Consider the following 27,323-nt stretch of genomic DNA (forward strand, 5'->3'; position numbering starts at 1 on the left):
TCCTCATCAGCCTCCATAAAAACACCATGCAACTCTTGGAATTGAGCTTTGATGGCCTGCACCACAGACCAAGACTTTCAGATAAAACAGCATCTCTGTTGGCAGCCATCATGTCGATGCACACCACAGCAGTCAGGGTAGGAGCCCACTCAAAAGCAACTGGCACCAAAGGCAGTGCCCCACCTCAGCCCCTTTCAGCTGCCACGAGAGCAACGATTTAACATCCTATCCCTGCTCTATCATATAAAAACAACCACCAGAACGTAAACCAAGAAAAGGCAAAAATAAAATGTACACAGGATGAAGAGCAGAGCCAGAGTGTGCAAAATCGCAGCCACTCCTATGCTCACATCAAGTGACATCCCACCCCCAAGTGATTTTTTTTAAAAACACTGTTGCAAGCACAAATCCAGTTTTCCTTTACAAAATGCAGAGTTGCAGACTAAAAATCATCAGGCACTTTAAAAAAAAATAAAAAAAATTCTAGAATATGGAAATCGCTGGCTAGGCCAACATTTGTATTGCCCTTGAAGGAGGTGGTGGGTTGCCCACAGTGCTGTTTGGGAAGGAATTCCGGACAGGATCTTAAACCAGTGAGAGTGAAGGAATGGTGACATAGTTCAAAGTCAGGATGGCGAGTGGCTTGGAGGGAAAATTGTAGGTGGTGATTTTCCATGCATCTGCTGCCCTTGTCCTAGGCGGTAGAGGGCTCTGGTTTGGAAGGCACCGTCAAAGATACCGTGGCAAGTTACTGCAATGCATCTCGTACATGGTACACACTGCTGCCACTGTGTGTCAATGGTAGAGGGAGTGGATGTGAGAGGCAGTGGATAGGGTGAGAATCAAGCAGGCTGCTTTGTTAGGCAGCAGTCATTGTACGAATGCTATGGTAGGCAGACATGCCTGCAACAAATTGATTTGTAACAAGAGCAAGTGGAATACTTGCTTGTTTCCTCACTTGGGTTTCTCACTACCTGGTGAGCACCTAGTCAGGCAGCAGCACCCTTCAGGATTCAGTGTTAGTATTAAGTCATTTTTGTTGGGGGGGACACAAATTCCCAATTCAAGGCAGCATTCTGTGCCATTGCATAAAACTATCTCCCAAGAGATATTAAACAAAGAAATATTTATTCATTAGTTGCACAACAGGCTGTAGTTATCAACAGATTTCTGGACTTCAACCACATACAAATTCCAGTACGGCATTTGGGGCGGCACGGTAGCACAATGGTTAACACTGTTGTTTCACAGCACCACGGACCCGACACAGCGTCACGGACCCGGGTTAGATTCCCACCTTGGATCACTGTCAGTGAGGAGTCCGCACAATCTCCCAGCGTCTGGGTGGATTTCCTCTCAAGTCCCGAGATATGTGCTTGTTAGGTGAATTGGACATTCTGAATTCTCCCCATGTACCCGAACAGGCGCTGGAGTGTGGCGACTAGGGGATTTTCACAGGAACGTCATTGCAGTGTTAGTGTAAACCTACTTATGACACTAATAGATTACTATTATTACAGTTGTATTGTTTTGTTTCTAATTTAGAGTACCCAATTCATTTATTCCAATTAATGGCAATTTAGCATGGCCAATCCACCTACCGTACACATCTTTTGGGTTGTGGGGGCGAAACCCACGCAAACATGGGGAGAACGTGCAAACTCACACGGACAGTGACCCAGAGCCGGGATTGAATCTGGGACCGTGGCACCGTGATGCAGCAGTGCTAACCACTGTGACTCCTTGCTGCCCTTGAGTTGTATTGTTGAAATGCCACATAGTTTGGTTCTTGACTGCATCAAGAAAGCTGACATCTCCCAATTAGCAAGATAATTATTCAACTAAATAGGATAAGGGCTCAATAGTTCAAGTGAGGGCAGCACAGTAGTTGGCACAATTGCTTCACGCTCCAGGGTCCCAGGTTCCATTCCCTGCTTGGGTCACTATCTGTGCGGAGTCGGCACCAGTTTCCTCTGGCTGCCTCCCACAGTCCAAAGATGTGCAGGTTAGGTGGATTGGCCATGATAAATTGCCTTAAGTGTCCAAAAAGGTGAGGTGTGGTTACTGGGATATGGGGATAGGGTGAAGGCACGGGCTTAAGTAGGGTGCCCTTTCCAAGAGCCGGTGTAGACATGGGCCGAATGGTCTCTTCTGGACTGTAAATTCTACGATTCTAAGAATGAATAAAGCAAGGTAGTCAGGTGGGGAAATAAAAGTGAATAATTTACATACCAGCATTCAAAGTTCACTTCATCTCCTCCCAAATGGATATAATTATCTGGAAATACAAAGCTGACCTCTTTAAAGAGTCGATTCAAAAAATCATAGGTTGTATTTAGAGAGGGATTTATAGGTCCAAATGTTCCAGAAGGTTTCGCACCACTGTAACATGGAGTAAGAAGGTTTTTTATGCCTAGACAAAAGAGGGAAGGGAAAGTTGATTACTCAAGCAAGGTCATTATGACACTGTTTATTTAATTACGCAACTATAAAAATTCTACCCACTTACGGTGGGGTTTAAGTGAACACTTTCTTTAAAATTTTGGGTTGGTGTGTTCAAAGCCCATGTTGGGCAACAAAATATTTTCCTATTCAGTGTCAAACATTGATTAAGTCAGCATGACTCGGTGCGGAAGATGGTGGATCCTTTTTGCTTCAAATGCTCGAACTGCAACCAAAAATAACTCTTTTCCTCAAGACACTAATTTTCTTAGCACTTCCCACACCAACCATCCGCCAATTTTGTGTAAGGCTGACAATTGCTTTTAACATTACTCTGGTGTTAGGCAAGGTCACATCCGAGGCTCAGCTCCCGAGACTTCTATCCATGTGGCTAATCCGCCGACACCGTCGATTATTTTCTCAAATTTTCATCAATTCAACTTTAACAGCTATTACAAGTTGATGTTACCAGAAATTGGTGTAAAGTAAACCAAGTAACAATAATCATCTGTATAAAAATTAATTCTAACTTTGTTGATATTACATTTGGCTCTTGGTTTCCACTCACTCAAACTATGAATAGTCCCTCTCCATTTGTCTTACCACAATTTTGAACAATTTTCAGATCTCCACTTTAAAAACTGCTCTACTGTAATTTCTCCATTCTCATAGCCAAGGCCTCTCATCCCTACCTCTGAAGTGACATGATCTACTTGTACATGCCACTAAATACTGCCGAGAGAAAAAAGCAAAAGCAGCATTTTATGGTTTCTCCATTCAGAAAATGTATCATTTTGCAATCAATCAATTAAGAACCTTTAACCACCCCTAGCTGTTACTTAGCAATGCACTTCCCACAAAGAATTACCCAAGTTTTTAAGCAAAATTACAAACATGCAAACAGAATATTATTGGATAATAAGCTTGTGGAGTGACTGTTTTCTTTAACCTGTGGGATCAGAAAATTGAATAAGCTCTTTTTTAAAACTGGAATTTTACTTGGTCATATGGCACTGTTCAGACAAAAAGAAAAGATCTCCTCCCTCCTGCACCAGCATTAGAATTGGAGCATGACACAATGATAATTGTGAAAATAACTCTGCTCTCACCCAGAGCATTAAAAAGGACTGGGCTGGGCAGCTTGGTGGCACAGTGGTTAGCACTGCTGCCTCCTGGCACTGAGGACCAGGGCTTGATCCTGGCCCCAGGCCGCTGTCCGTGTGGAGTTTGCACATTCTCTGATGATCTGTATCGGTGTTACCCCCAACAACCAAAAAAGATGTGCATGGTAGGTGAATTAGCCACACTAAAATCAGCCCTTAAGAACTATTCCTGGCTGGAAGGTCCAACTCGCTCTTGCATTGAATGATGAACTATGATATCTGTGCTGGTCCTAAACAACCACCTAACTATCCTAATCGCATTTTCCAACACTTGACCCATAGCCTTGTATGCCATGGCATCACAGGACATCTAAATACTTAAAATGTTACAGGGTCTCCACCATCTTTTCAGGCAGTGAGTTTCAGACTCCCACCACCCTCTGGGTGAAAAAGCTTTTTCTCCCTACATTCCCTCCAAACCTCCTACCCCATGGTCATTGATCCCTCAAACATTTCTTCCGGTCTACTCTATTCACGCCCATCAATTTTATACATCTCAATCATGTCCCTTATCAGTCTCCTCTGCTCCAAGGAAAACAACCTCAGTCTATACAATCTGTTTATAATTAAAACTCTCCAGTCAGAAAAACACCCTTCAACCATCACCCTCTGCGTCCTGCCACTCAGCCAATTCCGGATCCAATTTGCCAAATTTCCTTAGATCATCAGTTTCCCAAGCTATCAGTCTCCCACTGAAGTTCAAGTATTGCCTGCACACCCTGATTAGCTTCAATCAAGTTGGTCAGACGTTACTTGCTCTTAGCAAACCCATGCTGACTGTTCTCGATTAATCACTGCCTCTCTAAATGCAGATTAAATCTGATACTTTTTGTTTCCAATAGTTTCCCCACCACTGAGGTTAGACTGACTGGCCTGCAGTTTCCTGGTTTATCTCTTCTTAATAATGGTGCCACTCTATAAAGGAATTGCATTGGTATTTGTTACAAATGGTCATTGAATTTTACATATTTGTCCAAAATTTAAGTATTCAGGAATATTCCAATCAATTCTCATTTTAAATTTTTTTTTTTTTTTTTTTTTTAAAACTTCCTCTTACCCATCTGTAATTTAAGTTTCTAAGAAATATAGATTCTGAACTTAATTAGGAATGCAAACAGGCTGTGTGATGCCTAAAGTGTCCAAGTGAGGAAGGGCTGCCGCTCACTACTATGCTCATCAGCAATCACAGCTGCATTGCATAAAAGTTTAGAGCTGCTTTGTATGGACTAGTCATTTAAAACAGGTAAAGCTGTATTCCTTTGCCTCGTTTCCCTGGCCCAAATGCATCACCTCACACGGGCAGCATGGTAGCACACGTGGCTACACAGCACCAGGGTCCCAGGTTCGATTCCCTGCTGGGTCACTGTCTGTGCGAGTCTGCAGTTCTCCCCCCTGTCTGCGTGGGTTTCCTTCGGGTGTTCCAGTTTCCTCCCACAGTCCAAAGACGTGCAGGTTAAGTGGATTGGCCATGCTAAATTGCCCTTAGTGTCCAAAAAAGGATAGGAGGGGTTATTGGGATATGGGGAAAGGTGTGAGGGTTTAAGTGGGTCGGTGCAGACTCGATGGGCCAAATGGTCTCCTTCTGCACAGTATGTTCTATGAAAGGGTAAAATTGTTTATTTAGGTGCTAATCCACTCACCTTTCCATGACTGTGTGTGCCCTGGAGAATCAAACTCTGGAATGACCCGAATCCCTCTCTCACGAGCATACTCAATAACCATTTTCACATCTGCCAATGTATAAATGTGCGTAACTGGATGGAATGCACCCTACAAAAAAAAAAAAAAAAAGGACAACAATTCAGGCCAGCATTATAAACAGAATCCCAGCAGCACAAGGATGCCAGCTAGAGATTTGACATATGGCGCAGATTTTCTTAATTAAGTTACAAATCAATAAACATTTTTTTTTTTTTTTTTTAAATGTTTCATTTATCAAAGCAACTTAATGAACTACTGAACAATATTTGAAGAAAAGTAAATCCAGGTGCATACAGAGTCAGACATGGGGCGTCATTCTCCGACCCCCCGCCGGGTCGGAGAATGGCCGTTGGCCGCCGTGAATCCCGCCCCCGCCGAAGTCTCCGGTACCGGAGATTGGGCGGGAATCGGGCCGCGCCAGTTGGCGGGACCCCCCCGTTCAATTCTCCGGCCCGAATGGGCCGAAGTCCCGCCCAGAAATTGCCTGTCCCGCCAGTGTAAATCAAACCTGGCATTTACCGGCGGGACCAGGCGGCGTGGGCGGGCTCCGGGGTCCTGGGGGGGGGGGGGGGGGCGCGGGGCGATCTGACCCCGGGGGGTGCCCCACGGTGGCCTGGCCCGTGATCGGGGCCCACCGATCCGCGGGCGGGCCTGTGTCGTGGGGGCACTCTTTCCCTTCCGCCTCCGCTACGGCCTCCACCATGGCAGAGGCGGAAGAGACTCTCCCCACTGCGCATGCGTGGGAAACTTTCAGCGGCCGCTGACGCTCCCGCGCATGCGCCAGGAAACTGTCAGCGGCCGCTGACGCTCCCGCGCATGCGCCGCATTTCCGCTCCAGCTGGCGGGGCAACAAACGCCATTTCCGCCAGCTGGCGGGGCGGAAATCCCTCCGGCGTCGACCTAGCCCCTCAATGTTGGGGCTAGTCCGCCAAAGATGCGGAGCATTCTGCACCTTTGGGCCGGCGCGATGCCTGTCTGATTGGCGCCGTCTTTGGCGCCAGTCGGCGGACATCACGCCGTTGGGGGAGAATTTCGCCCATGATCCTGGGCTACACAGAAAGGAAAAAATAGTTACAATTTTGATGTTGCTATCCACTGCAAATAGGGTACAGAAGTTTCAACTGAGGCACAGCCATCAAATTGGAGGGTCAAAAACAAGGCCACCTACTCTGGGACGAGGCCAGAGATTTCAATCTGTTGTGAGACTACACCAACGTTACAAAAAGAGGGGCAAAGTCATGGAGACTTTAGGAACATTGGGATAAGAATTATATGTTCCAGGTAACAGGATATAGTGTTGCTCAATGGCTCCCATCTTCATTAATCAAAGGGAAATACAGCACGGTGACAGTGATTAGCACAGCTTCCTCACAGCACCAGGGACCCGGGTTCAATTTTGACCTCAACGGTCTGTGTGGAGTTTACAAGTTCTCCCAGTATCTGTGTGGGTTCCCTCCAGGTGCTCTGGTTTCCTCAGTCCAAAAGATGTGCAAGTTAGCTGGGGTTACAGAGATAGGGGGGGGGGGGGGGGCTCCTTGCTGCACTTGAGTAGTTAGGAAGTCAAATGTTACATTGGCCTTCATTAAAAGAGGAATGCAGTACAGGAACAAGGATGTCTTACTGCAGCTGTGCAAAGCCTTGGTGAAGCTACACCTGGAGCAGTGTGTGCATTTTGGTCTCCTTATCCAAGAAAGGATATACTTGCCAGAGGGAGTGCAGTGAAGGTTCACCAGACGGATTCCTGGGATGGCAGGATTGTCTTACAAGGAGAGATTAGGTTGACTCGGCCTTTATTCACTGGAGTCAAGAATGAGGGGGCATCTCAAATGAAACAAAATTCTAACAGTTGGACAGACTAAAATGCAGGGAAGATATCCCTGAACAAGGGGTCAGTGTCTTAGATTATGCAGTAGGCCGTTTAGGACTAAAAGGAGGAGGAGACACCTCTTCACTCAGAGGATGGTGAACCTGTGGAATTTTCTACCACAAGGCTGTGGAGTCACTGAACGCATTAGATTCCTCAATACTAGTCATCATGGGTAGGAGGAGAGAGAGGATCACAACCATGATCACCTTGAATGGGTGAGCAGAGTGGATGGGCCAAATGGCCTACTTCTACTTTCCATGTTAACCATTATTGCCAAATTGGAGTAGACCACGTCAGATACCAAAGTTCAGCTCTCCAGGACGATCCAGAGCTGTTTTGACCGAAACTCTTAGCATCTTTTCTACTGACCATCTGCATAAACCAGTTTTCTATTATAATGGACGGGAAGTTTTGGAATGAAATCTTGGCTCAAAAGTCCGTAACTTAAGTGGAGGGAGAGTCACAAGGCCACTAATTAGTTAAGAAAAAGAAACATGAAAAGTTGGATTATACAATTATTACTTTACTTCCCCCATAGCTAACCAATTACACAGATTCTAAGATTAACTACATTATAGACTACATTTTAAGATGCTATGGACTCATGACACAAGACCCCTTTAAGTACAAAAGTTATCAGTGGTCAAATACATGCACTTTGCTCTGAACCAAGTTAGTGTCTGTTAATTTCTCCTCTCCTCAGAATTCCCCCCAGGTGGTCATGCAAGTTTCCAAACTCCACTCCCAAAAACTCACTTTAAAAATCTTCTCATAATAATGCTTTCCCTTAGCAGTTTGCATTCTGAAATAGAGACTAGGTTTTCCCAAATGACAGTGAATCCAGTCGAGGATTTTACACCAACCCCTTTAGGACTTTTGCCTTGACTGTTATGCAAACTCTTGATACCCAACTGTAAAAATGGCATCAAATGTTTGATTCATCTCTGAAAGCTGTTGCCCCACTTAAAAATTGACTCTTCACAGACTCACTTTACTCTTCCTCGAATTCTTCGTAATAATACCTTGTTCACTGCTCACTTAACTGGAGTCTTAAAAATGTTCTTTTTATCCCAATTCCTTGGTAATTTGGATTGTATCTTGTTCTTTAGGAAGCTTGCATCTTTGCAACTCCCTTGTCCTGTCAGAGTTGAAAGGTTCACTCCCCAGTGTCCGATGTTACAGACGCCCAGTCAGCTCTCAACCATGGATAAGAGACTGAACCAGCCAGCTTTAAGACAGTGCAGAAAGATCAATTTGTTCCAGGAGTGATGATATAAGAAACAGTGCATTACTTGGCTATTTTAAAATATAAAATAAAATAAAACAAATATTTAAACTTAGACTCTTCAACACCAACGGATTAGATGTAGTTTCTTAACCTTAACACACTAGTTCCCATTAAACCACACTTTACATGCAGCTTTCTTTCCACTTAAGCAAGCAAAGGCAATACTTGCATTTAAGAAACAGTTTTTCTTCTGTTGGGGACATTTGATCAAAGGCATTTTCCGAAGCCTGTGTCGGTGGCAAGTTTCATGACCTCTCTCCGTTAATTTCCAAAGCCTTCTCCTCCAACTGTTCAGAGCAGCAATTTTTCTCTCGCTAAGCTCTGGCCAGCCTCTCAAAAGTATTCTGTTGGAGTTTCCAGGCTTGAACTCAAGTTATCTTGGCGGTTTGATTGCCCACTCCCATTTACACAAAAGAACTGAACTGAGCCTTTCTACTGATATGCAACTAACCTCCCATTGACAGTCAGAGGCCATCAGACTCTGCAATGGGCTAATAGTTGGTCAGACAGCAATGTTCCATAGAATTTACAGTGCAGGAGGAGGCCATTCAGCCCATCGAGTCTGCACCAGCTCTTTAAAAGAGCACCTTACTTAAGCCCACGCCTCCACCCTATCCCCGTAACCTCACCTAATCTTTTGGAAACTAAGGAGCAATTTAGCATAGCCAATCCTCCCAAACTGCATATCTTTGGACTGTAGGAGGAAACCGGAGCACCCGGAGGAAACCCACACACAGGGAGAACGTGCAGACTCCGCACAGACAGTGACCCAAGCCAGGAATTGAACCTGGGGCCCTGGAGCTGTGAAGCCATAGTGCTAACCACTATGCTACTGTGCTGCCCTGTTCCAAAGTACAATGGATCGGAGACATCTGTATATTCATTAATGAGTTTACGTCTGGCTGGGACAACGTAACTCAGCCAAGTGTGGGCATATCCCTCTAGACGCTTGTGCTAGCAACACCGCCCGCCCCTCAGTCTATCTAATCTCTAAATTGCCTACTACATTGAGGTCTCATTTCTGGACTCAATTTCCTAATATTTCCCTCACATAACACCAGTTTCCCCATTGTCCATAAATTAAAACTGAAAGGCATCTTTACCTGACAAGGTCCCAGTTGCTCAGCAACAGCTTATTCTACTCTCGGCATTTATTTATTTTTATGCTCAACCCTCTCCAAGCACAATAGAATCACAGCTGGACTTGAAACCAACCCCCACACATGCAAACACCTTTGTCCAGCATGAAGCGAACTAATGTTTTTTTCCTTCCAGGCACAGAAACATTAAATTAAACCCACTTAACCTTATTTCTATTTTTTTCCCCATTACAAATATAAATCCCTTAAAATTACCTTTATTTTCCTAACACACCTCAAGTCCAAGGAGCTCTTGGATTTTGACACCGAGATAGGGGCAATTGGCTCAGTTGTTTGTTCCAACCATGGTTGCCCACCAAACCAAGCAGTCATCCCTCGCACGGCCCCAATCCTGAACATATATATCTTTCTCCATTTTCATACATCACCCCACATAACACTGTTGGCAAGGTTGGTCCAGGGTATGTTCCAACTAACCAAACAAAGACAAACTATTCCACTCCATCATCTTTTCCTTGTAATCACAGAAAGTGCAACACCTGCCCCTAACTTCTCACCACTGATTACACTCCTTTCAGGTGAGGCAGCATTTCACATGCACTGTATTAGTTGGTCTATTGTATTCACTGCTCCCAATACAATTTCCTCTACATTGGGGAGAAACTTCCCTGTCACTTGCCATTTAAATTCAACCATCTTGCTCTCATGCCCATATCTGTCCATAGTCTGTTGCAATGTTCCAGTGAAGCCCAATGCAAACTGCAGGAACAGCACCTCATTTTCCAACTAGACACTCAAGACCATGAACTCTCTCCTCTATCTTGACCCCCTTTTTAATCCAATATGGTGTCCCACCCACCCCCACAGGGCCATCGGTCACTCCTGAGCTCCTGCATATCCCTGGCCTTTTTGCTTCATCCCTAACAGTATAAAATCCATCATGTTTTGCCCTCTTTAGCTCTGAAATCATTTGAACTCAAAAAGCTAATGTTTCTTTCTTCACAGATGCTGCTGGACCCGCTGAATCTATCCAGCATGTTCTGCTTTAATGACAACTATTCTGTTTGCCCAATCATGGTTATAATTGAAATTAAGTTGCCTTGCAATAGAAGATAAACATGCAAATTGCCCAGAGAAAGTAAAGTGCACAGTGCCACTAACGAGGGCGGGGATCAGCACTGAACACACAAATCATGTGCACGCGAAGGGGGCCAATGTTGTGGCCTTTGCCTTAGATTGCCCGGCAATAGATATTATTGAACTGGAGGTCAGCAGCGTCACCAGGGGTCATGGCTTGCCTGGGAGAATTGAATGAATTTCTCAGGCTGGAGAATTTAGGGGTTGTGTGTGGTGGAGGCGTTTTTGTCCATGCTGAAGGAAATTGTTTGAAGGGGGTGGAAAAATTGAACAAACTATGTACTATGTTCATGTCTCGTGTGTTTGGAATAAAATATATATTTTTTTAAAATCCCATGACTGCAGTTTTACTAGCCAGAAGTCATAATGGTGGCCTTAAAGTGAACCAGTACTGTATTCAACAGAACCATTATGCACACTTCACCATCTCCAGGCTTTAATGCTAACTAACCAGTGTTTAGTATCTATACAGACTGTGTACACAAAATCAGGTAAAATTAGATGGATTTGGATACTTCTATGGCAGTGGCTTTCCAGACATAATTCACTAGTATCGACTTAGATAAATTACAAACCCAACAAACAAAAACAAAACAAATTGCAGATTTCAATTTTAAAATTGATCACATAAACCTCTGCCTAATACGACAATTTCTATCCCCAATAGGAATTTCCACATTATCGGCTCAGATTAATAACTTGGTTCAGTAAAGTAATAAGTTTAATTAGTAAAGTAATAACTTGGCAAGTCTACAAGAGCAGAAGTTTTATACCATCACGCTGAATTATATGTATACCCAACTCTTAAGAATCCAAAGTCTAGGTTAGATAGATGCTGGTCTGGAGCACCAAGCTGGTCAGAACAGAATCAGTTTCCTCCAATGTCTTTGCAATCTATTCCGAGTTCCATAAGCTTTGTGGCACAAATGTTTTTGTATGTTATATACATTACTAAATTGGGTGTTCAAATCACTTTGAATCCAGAAGCTGCATTCATATGGTTATAATATAGGTAAAATATCTTTACTAACCTGTGCACTAAGCTCAGGAAAGGTGATACTTTGATAAGGGAATGATGGGTCATCCACAATATGCCAATGGAAAACATTAAACTTATTGAATGACATAGCATCCTGAAGAAAAATAATAAAATGTTAAGTAGCTTAGAGTCAACTTACTGTTTATTATAATTTTTTTTAAATACAGACATTAGCACAGAAGACTATTTAACTTTTTAAAAAGGCTATAACTAATAAAGACGAGATGACAGAACTGGCTAGTATCACAGCTTTGAGAAAGAGTTATTTAGGTTCAAAATGTTAGCTCCTTTTCTCTCCACAGATGCCGTTAGAGATTGTCCAGTATTTTGGGTTTTTGTTTCAGATTCCAGCATCCACAGTAATTTGCTTGTATCACAATGGTCTTGGAATCACTTGAGTCAGTCATTAATTGCCATTTTCTTTGTAATCTTTCGTCACTTTTGGAGCACAGTAAGTACACAAATTCAATAGCTGTCTAGGGGCTGTTTAGCACAGGGCTAAATTGCTGGCTTTGAAAGCAGACCAAGGCAGGCCAGCAGCACCGTTCGATTCCCGTAACAGCCTCCCCGAACAGGCTCCGGAATGTGGCGACTAGGGATTTTTCACTAACTTCATTTGAAGCCTACTTGTGACAATAAGCGATTTTCATTTCATTTTTGTTTTAAAAACATTCTAAAGTATAGCATGGGTGCTAATTACTTGGCTCAGAAAACGGTTTAGTACAAGTACAAAATGCATATTCCATGATTTTGAAATTATATATTTAGACACTTCGGATAACTAAAAAGGGACAAGTATTCCTGTGGGTTTAATATTTATAGAGGTTATACTAAACCCACATAGAACGCAGCAAATTATTATGCCCAATTTAGGTAGGATACAAATTGCTGTTAAATGAATAGACTGGAGCAGCTGGGTTTTTCTCGTCTCTGCTCTTATGGAGATTTTTTTTTTTTAAATTTAGAGTACCCAATTCATTTTTTTCCAATTAAGGGGCAATTTAGCGTGGCCAACCCACCTATCCTGCACATCTTTTGGGTTGTGGGGCGAAACCCACACAAACACAGGGAGAATGTGCAAACTCCACATGGACAGTGACCCAGAGCCGGGATCGAACCTGGGACCTCAGCGCCGTGAGGCAGCAGCACTAACCACTGCGCCACCATGCTGCCAACTCTTATGGAGATTTGATAGAGATGATGATTAAAATCATGAAGGGTTCACAAAACACAAATAAAAGACTATTTCCATTAGTTGAAGGAGGGGATGGGCCAAATATCTATGCTATTCCATGCTTCTATTAACAACCAAAGGGGAAGAAAACAAAAACAACAAAAATTAATATTGCAGGTTGAAGATTTTCAATAGATCCAAAATGGACCAGTGAACTACTTCAGTTAACCCACCTTCAAGAAATAAGCAGATATGCTGTACATTTTCAGCATTTTTGATTTCCATTTTAGATTTAGGTGCTATTCGCTTTAGCTTCAAACAAAGTTTCTGGATGGTGAATTATAAACAATTTCTCTTTGCATACACAGGGATGGCATGGTAGCACAGTGGTTAGCACTGTTGCTTCACAGTGCCCAGGTTCGATTCCCACTTGGATCATTGTCTATGCAGAGTCTGCACGTTCTCCCCATGTCTGTGTGGGTTTCGTCCGGGTGCTCCGTTTTCCTCCCCACAAGTCCCGAAAGACATGCTATTAGGTGAATTGGACATTCGGAATTCTCAGTGTACACGAACAGGCTCCAGAGTGTGGCGACTAGGGGATTTTCACAGTAACTTCATTGCAGTGTTAACGACACTAATTAAGATCATTATAATCACTCACAGGCACCGGAGTATGGCGACTAGGGGATTTTCACAGTAACTTCATTGCAGTGTTAATGACACTAATAGTATTCACTCACTAGGGCTTCTTACCAAGGTTTCAAGGATTACTTTAAGAGGTAAATAGTGCCGAGACGTATCAAGTAAAATTCCTCTGTGAGCGAATCTTGGAGCATCCATAACCTCAGTTTTATTAATGAGAATCTGAAAGAGGAGAATGCATTTTGAATGGCAGATCAATTTTTCCACCCGTGAAGAAGCTTGAAACTTCCTGCCATTTATAATCTTCAGAATATTAACAGTTACTGAATATACACTCTTCACACAGAACATGTAGTTTCATTCAAGATTGGGGGTGGAAGAGAAAAGACACACGCACTTAGACTAGTGCATGTTCAAAAATTACAAATTGTGCAATGTTCCCAAAGTGAGGCAAATCCAGCCACATTATAGTCATTGCAAGCAATTATTCATAATAAATTTTATTCATCACCCCACCTAATATTATTTTAATTTGTATGACTCATCACCCCACCCACTATTATTTTAAAGTTGTATGGGTGTGCTTATTTGATGTAATTCATTGTCCAGGGTTTGTAGTCTTATGCCTGAAAAAAGTGGCAATGCTGGGAGTATCTTCACCACACCAGAGTCCAGCAATTTGAAAGGAAATAGCAGGCTTCCACCCTGGACATCAAAATTCTTGCACTGTCCCTGGAGTAATTGCTCAAACCACCAACATAGCTTTAAGGCAAGGTAGTTAGTTCCAGAGGATTTTAAAAAAAAAATTGTTCATGGGACATGGGTGTCGCAGGCTGTGCCAGCATTTATTGCCCATCCCCAATTGCCCTGGAGGGGCAGTTAAGAATCAACCACATTGCTGTGGGTCTAGAGTCACATATAGACCAGAGAAGGATGGCAGATTTCATGCCCTAAAAAAAGACATTAGTGAACTAGATGGTTTTTTATGACAATTGGCAACGGTTTCATGGTCATCATTAGACTTTCAATTCCAGATTTTTATTGAATTCAAATTTCACCATTTCCAGCGGGATTTGAACCTGGGACACCAGAGTACTCTGGGTCTCTATAGTCCATTGACAATACCATTACACCACTTCCTCCTCTAGATGTGTATCAGTCAATGAACAGCAAGATATCTTCTTTCTGGTGCAACATAAGCCAATAATATAGCAGGAATCATATGGCTCAGAAGAACAAATTCAAATCTAAAGGAAAGGAACAAGAAGGAACGAAGATTCAGGTCCATGGCTATTCGCTAACATGCCTTTTTTTTGTAGCCCAGGTGATTTTTGCAGCCCTTAAACCTTTTATGCACACTCAAAAATGCACAACAGCTTAAGGGTCAACTTGTCCATGGCGTGCATGGGAACCTTTGGTTGTTGCAGCTTACAGGGAACAGTGCTATTTACCCTCATATTTCCCCAAAGGTAAGAGCAGAAATTGCTCTTTTTCTACCATTTGGTAAATCCATACAGAACATTTTAAACTGGTTATTTTTCCATTTACTGTGGTGATCTCTAGAGCCAGATTCCAAATCAACATGTAAAAAGACAAACATGGATAAGAGACCCCACATAATGATAAGCCACACATCAGCAAGTTCTTTAGAAAAGTGGAGAATTACAATATAGGGTTAACATGTAACCTTTAGTTCAAGAAACAAAGGCAACGTATCAATTCTGTAGTTGGTATTCAAATGAATCATGCTCAGCAGTTTGCAGCACAACAGATGCTGGCTAATTTGTCTAAGCTTCTATTGCTTAGTTAAATAAACCTTTCCAATAAGGTCTATACTTGAAGAACGCCAAGTTACTGCACAATTGGTGTGCCAACCTATTATTTGTGCAATATTTTAACAAAGAGCAAAGGAAAAACTATTAAATGTCCAGAAATCAGAACTCTGAAAATAGCTTACAGTTTCATATTCATCCTCATAAACCAACTGGCTGAAGGTCTCCAATCCTGAAACAAATTTTAATTGCATGAATATATATATATATATTTTAATTATCAAAGTCAATTGACAGTTTAGTTGTCGAACTAGCAGTAAAAACATTGTTCTGACATGGGGGATTTGATTTTCTCCCACACTGAACAGTTTAAACTTCAGTTAACCATTCGATACAAATTTACTAATTGATCCCAGATGTCACATTCAATAATAGTTAGGTGGTATAATGCTGCATCCATAATAAGGGAATGGGTACAATTAGTTTACATGTGCCATCCTGTTCCGTTTGAAATACAAAGTTGCTAATTGCCGCAATCCTTCCATCACTTACCTCGCAGTGCACCCCACACATTTTCTGATTTCAGAGAAGCTACAGGTTGAGTAACACTGATTTCATCTAAAAAAAACAAATATAAAAATACAAGTAGACAAAAATCTGTCAGATTCTGACCAAAGAAAGCAGAACAATTTGATTACACATAAATATCCTTAATTTATGTGGCAAATTAACATACTCTTGGGTAACTTCAAAAAGCTTGGTCAGCTGGTGGTATACTTGCTAACATTCTAGGTTTAAATCCCACTCCAGAACATCAGCACAAAAGGCTGACGCTTGGTGTAGTATTGACTGCTGAGTGCTGCATCATTGGGAGGTGCCAACCTTCAGATGAGAAATTAAACAGAGGCCTCATTTACCGGTTTGGGTGGATATAATTGGTCCTATGACAATAAGAACAGGGGAGTTAACTCTGGTGTCAAAGCCAATATTTATCTTTCCATCAACACCACAAACAGATTATCTAGTCATTATCAAACTGCCATTTGAGAATTTGCTGCATGTGATTTGGCCGTCACATTTCCTACACAACTAGTGACAACATTTCAAAAGAACTTCAGAGATGTTCAGTGGGCATGAAAAGAACAAAGAAAATTACAGAACAGGAACAGGCCCTCCAAGCCTGCACCAATCATGTTGCCCATCTGAACTAAAACCCTCGATACTTCCGGGGACCATATCCCTCTATTCCATCCTATTCATGGATTTGTCCAGACGCCCTTAAAAGTCACTATCGTATTGGCTTTCACTACCTCACCCGGCGAGTTCCAGGCTCCCACTGTATTTTTTTTTTTTAAAAAACACTTGCCTCATACATCTCCTTTGAACCTTGCCCCCTAGTAATTGACTCTTCCACCCTGGGAAAAAGCTTCTGACTACCCATTCTGTCCATGCCCCTCAATCTTTTACACTACTATCAAAGTCACCCCTCAACCTCCATCATTCCAGTGAGAACAAACCAAGTTTCTCCAAACTCTCCGCACAGCTCATACCCTCCATACCAGGCAACATCCTGGTAAATCTTTTCTGTACTCTCTCCAAAGCCTCCACAACACTATATTCCCAAGTGCAGCCTAACTAAGGTTCCATAAAACGGCAACACGACTTGCCAATTTTTAAAACTCAAATGTCCCGGCCGATGGAGGCAAGCATGCCGTATGCCTTCTTGACTACCTTCTCCACCTGCCTTACCACTTTCAGTGATCTGTACCTGTATCATAGAATTTAGTGCAGAAGGTGGCCATTAGGTCAAGTCTGCACCAGCCCTTGGAAGAGCACCCCCCTTCCACAGACTCATCCACCAAGCCCCTGGACGCAAAGTATCCATTTAATACCTCCACCCATTTCCTCTGGCTCCATGCATAGATTCCCTCCCCTGTCCTCGAGTGGGCCAACCCTATTGCTCTTTACATATAAAGAGCCTTGGTATTTTCCCTCCACGCTATCCCCCTAACCCAGTAACCACATCTAACCTTTTTGGACACCCAAGAGCAATTTTACATGGCTAATCCACCTAACCTGCACATCTTTGGACTGTGGGAGGAAACCGGAGCACCCGGAGGAAACCCACGCAGACACGGAGAACATGCAGACTCTGCACAGATAGTGATCCAAGCCGGGAATCGAACCAGAGACCCTGGAGCTGTGAAGCAACTGTGCTACTGTGCAGTACACCCAGATCCCCCATGAATACTCCCAAGGGTTCTGCCATTTACTGTATATTTCCCATCTGTATTAGATCTTCTAAAATGCATTACCTCACATTTATCCGGTATAAACTCCATCTGCCATCTCTCCACCCAAGTCTCCAACTGATCTATATCCCAACGGTCCTCATCACTATCCGCAATTCCATGAACCTTTGTGTAGACCGCAAACTTACTAATCAAACCATTGCTCTTTATATATGTATAAAGAGCCTTGGTATTTTCCTTAATCGTGCTGGCCAATGACTTTTTGTGAAAAGTACTATATAAAAACACAAGTCTTTCTTTTTACAGAAAATTATTTCTGACTTCTCACTTGACATAGGCAAATTGAGAATTGAGCAGCCAATTTATCTCACATTGGCAAATAAATAACTAGATCCTATTTTGTTTCAAGAATATAGGGTGAACCCTGCTGAAAGTGCCATAGATTCTTCCAGAATGGGCCTCAGTTGGCACTTCCAACAATGCATTATTCCTCAAGTATCACAGTGAAGCCAATGTAGGTCAAGGATTCGGTTTCCCATGCCGTGGCATTACCAACCTGAACAACAAACTAAAGTTAGTTGAGCCAATTACTTTAAAAGCTGCAACTTTATCAGCTCATCAGGATCTACTCCCATTTGGAAGCAAGTGGACGTATAAACGAGAGGCAGCACGGTTTTGTGAAGGGGAGATCGTGTCTCACTAACTTGATAGCTTCGAGGTGGTCACAAAGATGATTGATGCAGGTAGGGCAGTGGATGTTGTCTATACGGACTTCAGTAAGGCCTTTGACAAGGTCCCTCATGGCAGACTGGTACAAAAGGTGAAGTCACACGGGATCAGAGGTGAGCTGGCAAGATGGATGCAGAACTGGCTAGGTCATAGAAGGCAGAGAGCAGCAATGGAAGGGTGTTTTTCTGATTGGAGGGCTGTGACTAGTGGTGTTCCGCAGGGTTCAGTGCTAGGACCGTTGCTGTTTGTAGTATGTATAAATGGATTTGGAGGAAAATGTAACTGGTTTGATTAGTAAGTTTGCAGACGACACAAAGGTTGGTGGAATTGCGGATAGCGATGAGGACTGTCAGAGGATACAGCAGGATTTAGATAGTTTGGAAACTTGGGCGGAGAGATGGCAGATGGAGTTAGGGTAAATGTTTAATCTGGGCAAATGGGAGGTAATGCATTTTGGAAGGTCTAATATAGGTAGGGAATATACAGTGAATGGTAGAACCTCAAGGGTATTGACAGTCAGAGAGATCTAGGTGTACAGGTCCACAGGTCACTGAAAGGGGCAACACAGGTGGAGAAGATAGTCAAGAAGGCATACAGCATGCTTGCCTTCATTGGCCGGGGCATGGAGTATAAAAATTGGCAAGTCATGTTGCCGCTTTATGGAACCTTCGTTAGGCAACACTTGGGGAGTATAGTGTTCAATTCTCGTCGCCACACTACCAGAAGGATGTGGAGGCTTTAGAGGGTGCAAAGAGATTTACCAGGATATTGCCTGGTATGAAGGGCATTAGCTGATATGGAGGGCATTAGCTATGAGGAGGTTGAATAAACTCAGTTTGTTCTCACTGGAACGAAGGAGGTTAAGGAGTGACCTGATAGAGGTCTACAAATTATATGGGGCATAGACAGAGTGGATAGTCAGGGATTTTTCCCCCCAGGGTAGTAGAGGGGTCAATTACTAGGGCGCATAGGTTTAAGGTGCGAGGCACAAGGTTTAGAGGAGATACGAGGCAATTTTTATTTTAAAAACAGAGGGTAGTGGGTGCCTGGAACTCGCTGCCGGAGGAGGTGGTGGAAGCAGGGACGATAGTTACGTTTAAAGGGGCATCTTGACAAATACGAATAGGATGGGAATGGAGGGATACAGGCCCCAGAAGCGTAGAAGATTTTAGTTTAGACAGCAGCATGGTCGGCGCAGGCTTGGAGGGCCGAAGGGCCTGTTTCTGTGCTGTAGTTTTCTTTGTACCAAGACATAGATTTTCAGTACGCATTTAATAAGGTTCCACACAAAAGATTTTTTTGGGGGGGGGGGGGGGGGGGGGGGAGGGGGGTGAATGAAAGACCACAGTTGGACCGAGGCACAGGTTGGGAGCCATTTTTTAAAAAATAAACATTTTATTGAGGTATTTTTGGTATAGAAACAACAACAAAATAGACAAGATACATGAAACCATATACATAGTGCAAAAACCGTTTACCTTACATACAGGTCCCACCCTTATTACCCCCCTAGTCTAACCTAAACTACTCCTTTCTCTCCCCCCCCCCCCCCTTGTCTGCGGACGATTAACCCCAACAGTGAACCTCGCAAGGCGAACTTAATTGTCTCCAGACAGAGAAAGCTAGCCATGTCAGATAGCTAGGTATCCAACTTCGGGGGCTTTGGGTCCCTGCATGCCAATAGTATCCATCTCCGAGCTACCAGGGAAGCAAAGGCCAGAACATCTGCCTCTTTCTCCTCCTGGATTCCCGGATCTTCCGACACCCCGAAAATCGCCACCTCTGGACCCAGCGCCACCCTTATTTTTAAAACCTTGGACATGACATCCGCAAACCCCTGCCAAAATCCCCGAAGCTTTGGACATGTCCAAAACATATGGACATGGTTCGCTGGTCCTTCCGCACATTTTGTGCACCTGTCTTCCACCCCAAAGAATCTGATCATCCGGGCCACTGTCATGGGAGTCCGGTGCACAAGCTTAAATTGTATCAGGCGGAGGCTGGCACATGTTGCATACGCGTTGACTCTACTCAACGCGTCCGCCCATAAACCATCCTCTATCTCACCTCCCCCTCCCACTTACACTTCAGCTCCTCGGTCTGCATCTCCTCCGACCCCATAAGCTCCTTATAGATGTCCGAAACGCTCCCCTCCCCTACCCACCCTCTGGAAATTACCGTCCTGAATCCCCCTCAGCGGTAGGAACAGGAAGATTGCCACCTGTTTACGAAGGAAGTCCCGCACCGGAATTAGTTTCCCCTCACCAGCCCAAACTTTTCCTCTAGCTCCCTCATACTCCCCTCTATGAACACATACCCATCCTCTCCATCCCTGCTCTCCGCCATCCCTGGAACCCCCCCATCCAATCTCCCCGAGAATGTCCAATTCACCTACAGCACGTCTTTTGGGACTTGTGGGAGGAAACCGGAGGAAACCTACGCAGACATAGGGAGAAAGTGCAGACTCCGCACAGACAGTGACACAAGCAGGAATCAAACCCGGGTTCCTGGCACTGTGACGCAACAGTGCTCTCCATTGTGCTACCGTGCTGGGATTTGTGGATTGTGTGTTTCCCAGAGGTTTTTCCTCAGACCTTTACATCAGCTCATCATTTATATTAAAATTACTAGGATAAAAGGATAAGAGAATAGTCTATAGATGCCGCTGTTGGCAAGCACAGCAGGTCTGTAAATAGGAGCAAAAAGTTACAAAGTGAGTGGGGAAATATTGTGGTATGTAAAGGTCAATGCAGGGAAGAGCATGAGATGTACCAGAGGAGTAGTTTGAACAGGACTTCTGGGAGAAAATGACTGCACAGTTCCTTCCAATCTAAAAAACATTAACCTCTCATTTAACAGACTTCTTACCCACACAGCAATTGCCCATCTAATCCCTTGGGACTTCGAAGATGATACCCTTCCTACACATCAAGGAATGAAAAACAGCAAAGGCAATGTAAATAAGGTACCATAATGCAGCAGAATGGCAAAACAGCCTGGAGCATCTAAATGTCCTATCTCTGTACTAATGACACCCTCCTGGATAGTCAAAGAGCCAGAAACACCCCAAGAGAATCCACGCTAGGCTACACTGAGCAATCTGCTTTTTGAATCAGTGATTTTCCTGCAACGATTATCATTGCACAAAAGGCCAAGAGGCGATCGAATCATAACACCAATACAAGTGAGCTGGGTGTGTTTTAAAAGAATGCAGATGGACCAGAATTTTCTTCAAGGACCTCTCCCCAGTCTTTTATTCCTCTTTAAAAAGGTAACATACATCACTCTAAATAGGCAATAGCGCGATAGGCTCAAAAATACCACACTGAAGCAACTTCCCAAAATTGGCAAAACACAAGGGTTCTGAAGGGTCAAATACAGCTCAAAACATAGCTCCACAGGTACTGCCAGGCCTGCATAGTTTTTATAGCATTTTGTTTCAAATTTCCAGCATCCATGAGCTGCTTTTAAAACTTGGAAGGTTGCTCAGTGAGTGATCAATGCCAGTTCCCAAGATAGTGTCACTGTGGCAATGTAGTTCAAACTACCTCACTTATAATAAGATCCAAAAATACATTCACTTGAAACATGGGCCGGTTTAGCTCAGTGGGCCAAACAGCTGGTTTGTAATGCAGAACAAGGCCAGCAGCGAGTGTTAAATTCCTGTACTGGCTCACCCAAACAGGTGCCGGAATGTGGCACCTAGGGGTTTTTCACAGTAACTTCATACTTGTGACAATAAAAGACTATTATTATTATTAACAGGTTGGGATAATATAAGAACATAAGAACTAGGAGCAGGAGTAGGCTATCTGGCCACTTGAGCCTGCTCCGCCATTCAATGAGATCGTAGCTGATCTTTTTTGGACTCCGCTCCACTAACTGGCCCAAACACCATAACCCTTAATTCTTCAAAAAACTATCTATCGTTATCTTAAAAACTGCTTCACTGGGCAAGGAATTCCATAGATTCACAACTCTTTGGGTGAAGAAGTTCCTCCTAAGCTCAGTTCTAAATCTACTTCCCCTTATTTTGAGGCTATGCCCCCTACTTCTGCTTTCACCCGCCAGTGGAAACAACCTGCCCACATCTATCCTATCTATTCCCTTCATAATTTTATATGTTTCTATAAGATCCCCCCTCATCCTTCTAAATTCCAACGAGTACAGTCAGAGTCTACTCAACCTCTCCTCGTAATCTAACCCCTTCAGGTCTGGGATTAACCTAGGTGAATCTCCTCTGCACACCCTCCAGCGCCAGTATGTCCTTTCTCAGGCAAGGAGACCAAAACTGAACAATACTCCAGGAGTGGCCTCACTAACACCTTATACAGTTGCAGCATAACCTCCCTAGTCTTAAACTCCATCCCTCTAGCAATTAAGGACAAACTTCCATTTGCCTTCTTAAATCACCTGTAAACCAACTTTTCTGCGACTCATGCACTAGCACACCCAGGTCTCTCTACACAGCGGCATGTTTTAATATTTTATTTAAATAATAATCCCTTTTGCTATTATTCCTCCCAAAACGGATAACCTCATATTTGTCGACATTGTATTCCGCCTGCCAGACTAGCCCATTCACTTAACCTAACCGAATCCCTCTGCAGACTTCCGGTATCCTCTGCACTTTTTGCTTTACCACTTATCTTAGTGTCGTCTGCAAACTTGGACACATTGCCCTTGGTCCCCAACTCCAAATCATCTATGTAAATTGTGAACAATTGTGGGCCCAACACTGAACCCTGAGGGACACCACTAGCCATGGATTGCAAACCAGAGAAACACCCATTAATCCCCACGCTTTGCTTTCTATTAATTAACCAATCCTCTATCCATGCTACTACTTCACCCTTAATGCCATGCATCTTTAGCTTATGCAGCAATCTTGTGTGTGGCACCTTGTCAAAGGCTTTCTGGAAATCCAGATATACCATATCCATTGGCTCCCCGTTATCTACCGCACTGGTAATGCCCTCAAAAAATTCCACTAAATTAGTTAGGCACGACCTGCCCTTTATGAACCCATGCTGCGTCAGCCCAATGGGACAATTTCCATCCAGATGCCTCGCTATTTCTTCCTTGATGAGATTCCAGCATCTTCCCTACTACCGAAGTTAGGCTAACTGGCCTATAATTACCCACTTTCTGCCTACCTCCTTTTTTAAACAGTGGTGTCACGTTTGCTAATTTTCAATCCGCCGGGATTATCAGCTATGGCTCAGTGATGGCATTGCAATTGACAGTTTTCTGACTCAGCGGTGTGGGTGTTATTCAAAAGTGCGTTGATTTTTAAAAATGTACAGGATGTGGGCATTGCTCATTAGGCCAGCATTTGTTTCCCATCCCTCGAGAAGGTGGTGGTTAGCTGCCTTCTTGAACCACCACAGTCCCTGCAGTTAGGGAGGGAGGGAGCCAGGATTTTTGGCCCAGTGACAGTGAAAGAACAGCGATATATTTGCAAGCCAGGATAATGAGTGGCTTGGAAGAGAACTTCCAGGTGGTGGTAACTCGTCTGGCTAATGAAACATATTTATACACAACTTTTTTAAATGTATTCATTCATTGGATGACAGCATCACTGTCTAGACCAACATTTATTGCCCACCCCTAAATGGCATAGCCGTAATCTTAGCTGTACCAGAATTTTGTTCACAGTTCTAGTATAACCTCTTTGCTCCTATGTTCCATGCCTCCGCTAATAATGGAAAACATCTTAACCATCTTGTTAACATGTGGTTAAAGTCTTTGTCCCTCTTCTTTTCAAAATCCTACCATTTTTTGACCATTCCCTTGCCTTATTTACCACCCCCAAATGCATTATCTCACACTTCTCTGGATTGAATTCAATTTTCCACTTTCTGCCCACCCAACTAGTCCACTGATATCTTCCTGTTGTCTGCAGTTTTCATCCTCACCATCAACCACAATGCTATTATTTTTGCATAATCTGGAAACTTCTTTAATGTAGGAACCATAAAGTCCAAAATATACATAACAAAAAGCAACAGATATGGTACTAAGCACCCCCCCCCTCCACCCCAGCCTTGGAAACGGTCCAGACGAGTTTTGCAAGAAGGTAATCATAGAATTTACAGTGCAGAAGGAGGCCATTCAGCCCATCGAGTCTGCACCAGCTCTTGGAAAGAGCACCCTACCCAAGGTCAACACCTCCCCCCTATCCCCACAACCCAGTAACCCCACCCAACACTAAGGGCAATTTTGGACACCAAGGGCAATTTATCATGGCCAATCCACCTAACCTGCACATCTTTGGACTGTGGGAGGAAACCGGAGCACCCGAAGGAAACCCACGCAGACACAGGGAGAACGTGCAGACTCCGCACAGACAGTGACCCAAACCGGAATCGAACCTGGGACCCTGGAGCTGTGAAGCAACTGTGCGATCCACAATGCTACCGTGCTGCAATGAAGAGCTTGTTATACGAGGAGCTGTTGAGGACTCTGGGTCTGTACTCGTTGAAGTTTAGAAGGATGAGGGGGAGGGGGATCTTACTGAAACTTACAGAATACGGAGAGGCCTGGATAAGAGTGGACGTGGAATGGAGGTTTCCACTAGTCGGAGAAACTAGAACACGAGGGCACAGCCTCAGACAGAAGGGACAATCTTTTAAAACAGATGAGGAGGAATTTCTTCAGCCAGAAGGTGGTGAATCTGTGGAATGCTTCACCGCCAAAGGCTGTGGAGGCCAATCACTGAGGGTCTTTAAGATGGAGATAAATAGGTTTTTGAAGTAATAAGGGAATCAGGGGTTATGAGGATAAGAAAACTATTAGCCATGATTGAATGGTGGTGCAACCCGATGGGCCAAATGGCCCAATTCCACTTCTATGCCTCATGGTCTTATTAACTTTTGCTTCCTGCCACTGAACCAATTTTGGATCCAACGTGAAGTCTAAAGGTTTAATTTTTTTCTGGCCAGCCTGCCATGTGACACCATGTCAAGACCCTTGTAAAAGCCATGTAGACTACATCAAACACCCCACCGGTTACCTCCTGCAAAAGAGAAACCCAACAAGTTAGGTGATGACCCTTCCCTTAATAAATCTGTGCCTTTCCCATGATATGACTTTTAGGCCACACAACAGAAAAGCAGAATTAGGCCACTCGGCCCATCGAGCCTGCCCTGCCATTTAAATCATGGCTGATATTTTTCTCATCCCCATTCTCCCTCCTTCTCCCATAACCCCTGGTCCTCTTATTAATCAAGAACGTATCTATCTCTGTTTTAAAGACACAGCAAAGAGTGTCACAGATTCACGGGGCTGAAGAAATCCCTCCACATCTGTTTTAAAGGATTGTCCCTTTAGTCTGAGATAGTGTCCTCTGCTTCTAGTTTTTCCTACACGTGGAAACAGCCTCTCCACATCCACTCTATCCAGGCCTCACAGTATCCTGCAAATTTCAATAAGATCCCCCCTCACGTTTCCAAACTCCAACGAGTACAGACCCAGAGTCCTTCCAGGGATCATTCTTGTGAATGCCTCTGGACCCTTTCAAAGATGATTTATTTGTCCCCCAATTCCTTCCAATAATTTTCCCACCACTGATTTGTCTGCAATTATTTGAAGAGTAAAGAAACGGTTTTAACTCGCCCTTTTAAAAAGGCTAGAACAGACTTTGGGAGGTCACAGAGGCTTGAAAGGCACGATACGAATGCTGACACTGCAAGCACGTTCTCCCGATGTCTGCAATGAGGTTACTGTGAAAACCCCTAGTCACCACATTCCAGCGCCTGTCCGGGTACACAGGGGGAAAATTCAGAATGTCCAATTCACCTAACAGTACATCTTTCGGGACTTGTGGGAGGAAACGGAGCACCCAGAGGAAATCCACGCAGACACGGGGAGAACGTGCAGACTCCAATCCTAGCTGGGAATTGAACCCTAGAACCTGGCGCTGTGAAACAACAGTGCTAACTACTGTGCTATCCCACATGGCGGGCGGGCCGTCATTTCCAGGTGCACCCCGCCGCCTTCTCCCCGGAACAATACTCACAAGCTTCGTTGCTCGTGATGCTGGGATGCCGGTTACACTCAGGGTCACTGGCGATGATAGTGACCTGCAGCTGACGCAGCTCCCCGGTGTGGCTCGGCCTAGCAGTCGGCTTCCGGGGACCTCTCCTGGCCGCGTTGCTGCCGAAGATGTAGTAGAAATATCTGCGGAAGGCGTTGTCCAGCAGGGAGCAGCCAACAGCGGCGGTGGAGCTGGGCGAGTGGACGATCTGAAACGTGTGGCCGCTCAGCCGGTAAAACTCGGGGCTGATGTGGAGGTTTTTGGGCAATGGCCAGAGCGAGCCGGAGGGAGAGTCGCCCATCTCGGGCTGGTACACGGGCTCGTCCTCCGCCCGATCGGCGAGAGCGGAGGCCGGCGGGAGGAGCAGCAGCACAAACAGGCTCCCAAGATTCGCCATCTCCTGTCAGACTAGGCACTGCCGGCTCGCGCTCCGCTTTAAGAGGCGGCGCGCATGGACGGTCATGTGAGCAGCTGTCGGTCACGTGACACATTTAAAACCGCATTCAACGGCCGGGCGGCCCCGGCCTCCAAACCCCCGGCGGGTCCTAGCGCCGGGCCATTACTTCTCAGATGACTGCGCCTGCTCAGTGAGGGGTGGATGACCGCTGGTAAGTGGCTCCTGCGCCACACCACGGAAACTAAAAACAAAATCAAAGCCCCTCTGCGCCACCAAATGCATTATCAAACAAAAACAAATCTCAGAAAATAAGCCATTTGGCCCATGGAGTCCGTCACAGTTCCTGTTCAATCGCCAAAGCCCTGCAAGTTTATTTCCCTCAAGAGCCCATCCAGTTATTAAATTGTCATGTTATTGGCAGCATCCAGGGGCGGCACTGTGGCCCAGTAATAATAATAATTATTGTTAGCTCTGCTGCCTCATAGCGCTGAGGACCTGCGTTCGATCCAAGCCCCGGGTCACTACATGTGGAGTTTGCGTGGGTCTTGAACCCTCCCCGTCAGTATCCGGCACCATCGGTGC

General features: G+C 44.3%; 1 protein-coding gene across 3 annotated transcripts in view; it reads right to left on the reverse strand.

Annotated features, from left to right (window-relative positions):
• The window catches only part of hexb (hexosaminidase B (beta polypeptide)), a 39,087-nt gene extending 12,292 nt beyond the window's left edge, over positions 1–26,795 (reverse strand). The window contains exons 1-7 of one of the 3 annotated variants that reach the window (XR_011949021.1): positions 26,327–26,794; positions 15,878–15,943; positions 15,511–15,557; positions 13,665–13,775; positions 11,730–11,831; positions 5,246–5,375; positions 2,233–2,413 (exon numbers count right to left, since the gene is read on the reverse strand). Coding sequence is in view for 2 of the 3 variants with exons in the window: in XM_072516081.1 (XP_072372182.1) it covers positions 2,233–2,413; positions 5,246–5,375; positions 11,730–11,831; positions 13,665–13,775; positions 15,511–15,557; positions 15,878–15,943; positions 26,327–26,741 (1,052 nt within the window). In the remaining variant the exon portion in view is untranslated. Of the gene's footprint in view, positions 1–2,232; positions 2,414–5,245; positions 5,376–11,729; positions 11,832–13,664; positions 13,776–15,510; positions 15,558–15,877; positions 15,944–26,326 lie in introns of all 3 variants that reach the window. The other 2 variants (XM_072516081.1, XM_072516080.1) reach the window with 2 other exon arrangements.
• Positions 26,796–27,323: the final 528 nt, after the last annotated feature.

Source organism: Scyliorhinus torazame, chromosome 9 (assembly GCF_047496885.1).
Source record: "Scyliorhinus torazame isolate Kashiwa2021f chromosome 9, sScyTor2.1, whole genome shotgun sequence".
Taxonomy (NCBI): Eukaryota; Metazoa; Chordata; class Chondrichthyes; order Carcharhiniformes; family Scyliorhinidae; genus Scyliorhinus; species Scyliorhinus torazame.